Source organism: Pteropus vampyrus, unplaced genomic scaffold (assembly GCF_000151845.1).
Source record: "Pteropus vampyrus isolate Shadow unplaced genomic scaffold, Pvam_2.0 Scaffold371, whole genome shotgun sequence".
Classification (NCBI taxonomy): domain Eukaryota; kingdom Metazoa; phylum Chordata; class Mammalia; order Chiroptera; family Pteropodidae; genus Pteropus; species Pteropus vampyrus.
Window position 1 is genome coordinate 194,643 of NW_011889152.1, and position 1,356 is coordinate 195,998.

General features: G+C 65.0%; 1 protein-coding gene across 1 annotated transcript in view; it reads left to right on the top strand.

Moving 5' to 3' along the window:
• The first annotated feature begins 1 nt into the window (after window position 1).
• Window positions 2-1,356, top strand: part of SGSH (N-sulfoglucosamine sulfohydrolase) — a 6,126-nt gene continuing 4,771 nt past the window's right edge. The window contains exons 1-2 of the mRNA XM_023523014.1: window positions 2-98; window positions 1,109-1,269. Of these exons, the coding sequence (XP_023378782.1) occupies window positions 2-98; window positions 1,109-1,269 (258 nt within the window). The remainder of the gene's footprint in view (window positions 99-1,108; window positions 1,270-1,356) is intronic.

A 1,356-nucleotide genomic window follows, 5' to 3' on the forward strand; every position in this document is an offset into this window, starting at 1 on the left:
CATGCTCTGCCCCGGGCTGCTCCGCTGGGCGCTGCTGCTGGCCCTGGGGCTCTGCCGCGCGCACCGGGCGCGCTCCCGAAACGTGCTGCTGATCCTGGGTGAGTGCGCCCCCGCCGACCCGCTGCCGCGCGGGCACTGCCCTTCACGGCCACCTGTTGTCGCCCGCAAAGGCAGCTACTCGCCCCTCCCCAGCACCGGTCAGTGTTGACCCCAGGGTTCCGGGATGCTCCTCTGCTGTTCCCTCCCCGTCTCCCCTCTCTGCTGCCCCTACAATCCTCGTAGGCGGCTCCTTGGAGAAGGAGGCGGGGCGGCCCAGCCATTCAGCACCCCGCCCCTGCCACCGGCTCTGACCCTGCACCCCCTTCCGTGCCCAGAGCCCCAGCTAACTATGTGGGCCCCCAGCTCGGGAGGCTGGGCACTTTGCAGAACTCAGGGGTCCACAGATCCCAGAGAGAATGCCAGAAAAGAGGCAGGCTGGCGCCCAAGTCCCCAGAGGCCAGCCAGAGTGCCCTGAGGCTCTCATCTCCTCCCCAGGGAGTTTTACAGCCTCCCCAGAGCTCTGTGGGTCAGCCCTTCTCCCCACAACCCCATCCTGTCCTAGAAGCCCCAAGTTCCTCTACTACTCTGATGTTCACGAGACTTCTCACTCTGGTGACCAGCCAGGCTGTCACAAGGCAACCTGGTTTTTTCCTGTTTTGAGGTCTGGCCCTCTGCGGGGTCACTCTTTCCAATTAACTCTGTGGTCTCTGGCCACGCCCTTCAGCTAGTTTAACATAAACAGCTCTCCACTGAGCGGCTCCTGTCAACTCCCCCTCTCCCAGGGACACGGGTGGAGAATCTGCACATGGACCCACATCCTTGTGCAGTGTCTGCCCAGTCACACCTGCCCACTAACATGGCCACCCGAGTGTCACGCCTGCGTGCTGAATGCTCACCCGGTTTCACGCCCACCTGGGTGTCGTGCCTTCCCAGGTATGACACCCCCCAGGTAGCACCCCTGCCCAGCATCACTGGCACAGGCCACTGCAGCAGTACCCTGGTCTCCCTCCCACACGTGGCTCCCCCGAGCCGAGCCCACTATGCCCGCTGTGTCCCCCACCTTCCTCAGCCGATGACGGAGGCTTTGAGAGTGGCGCCTACAACAACAGCGCCATCGCCACCCCCCACCTGGATGCGCTGGCCCGCCGCAGCCTGGTCTTCCGCAATGCCTTCACCTCCGTCAGCAGCTGCTCTCCCAGCCGTGCCAGCCTCCTCACCGGCCTGCCCCAGGTGAGGGCCGCACGGGCAGGTGCAGGGCATGGCAGAGGGGGAACCCCTTCCCTGGTCTCCCCTGGGGCACACCCATTCTGTCTCCCC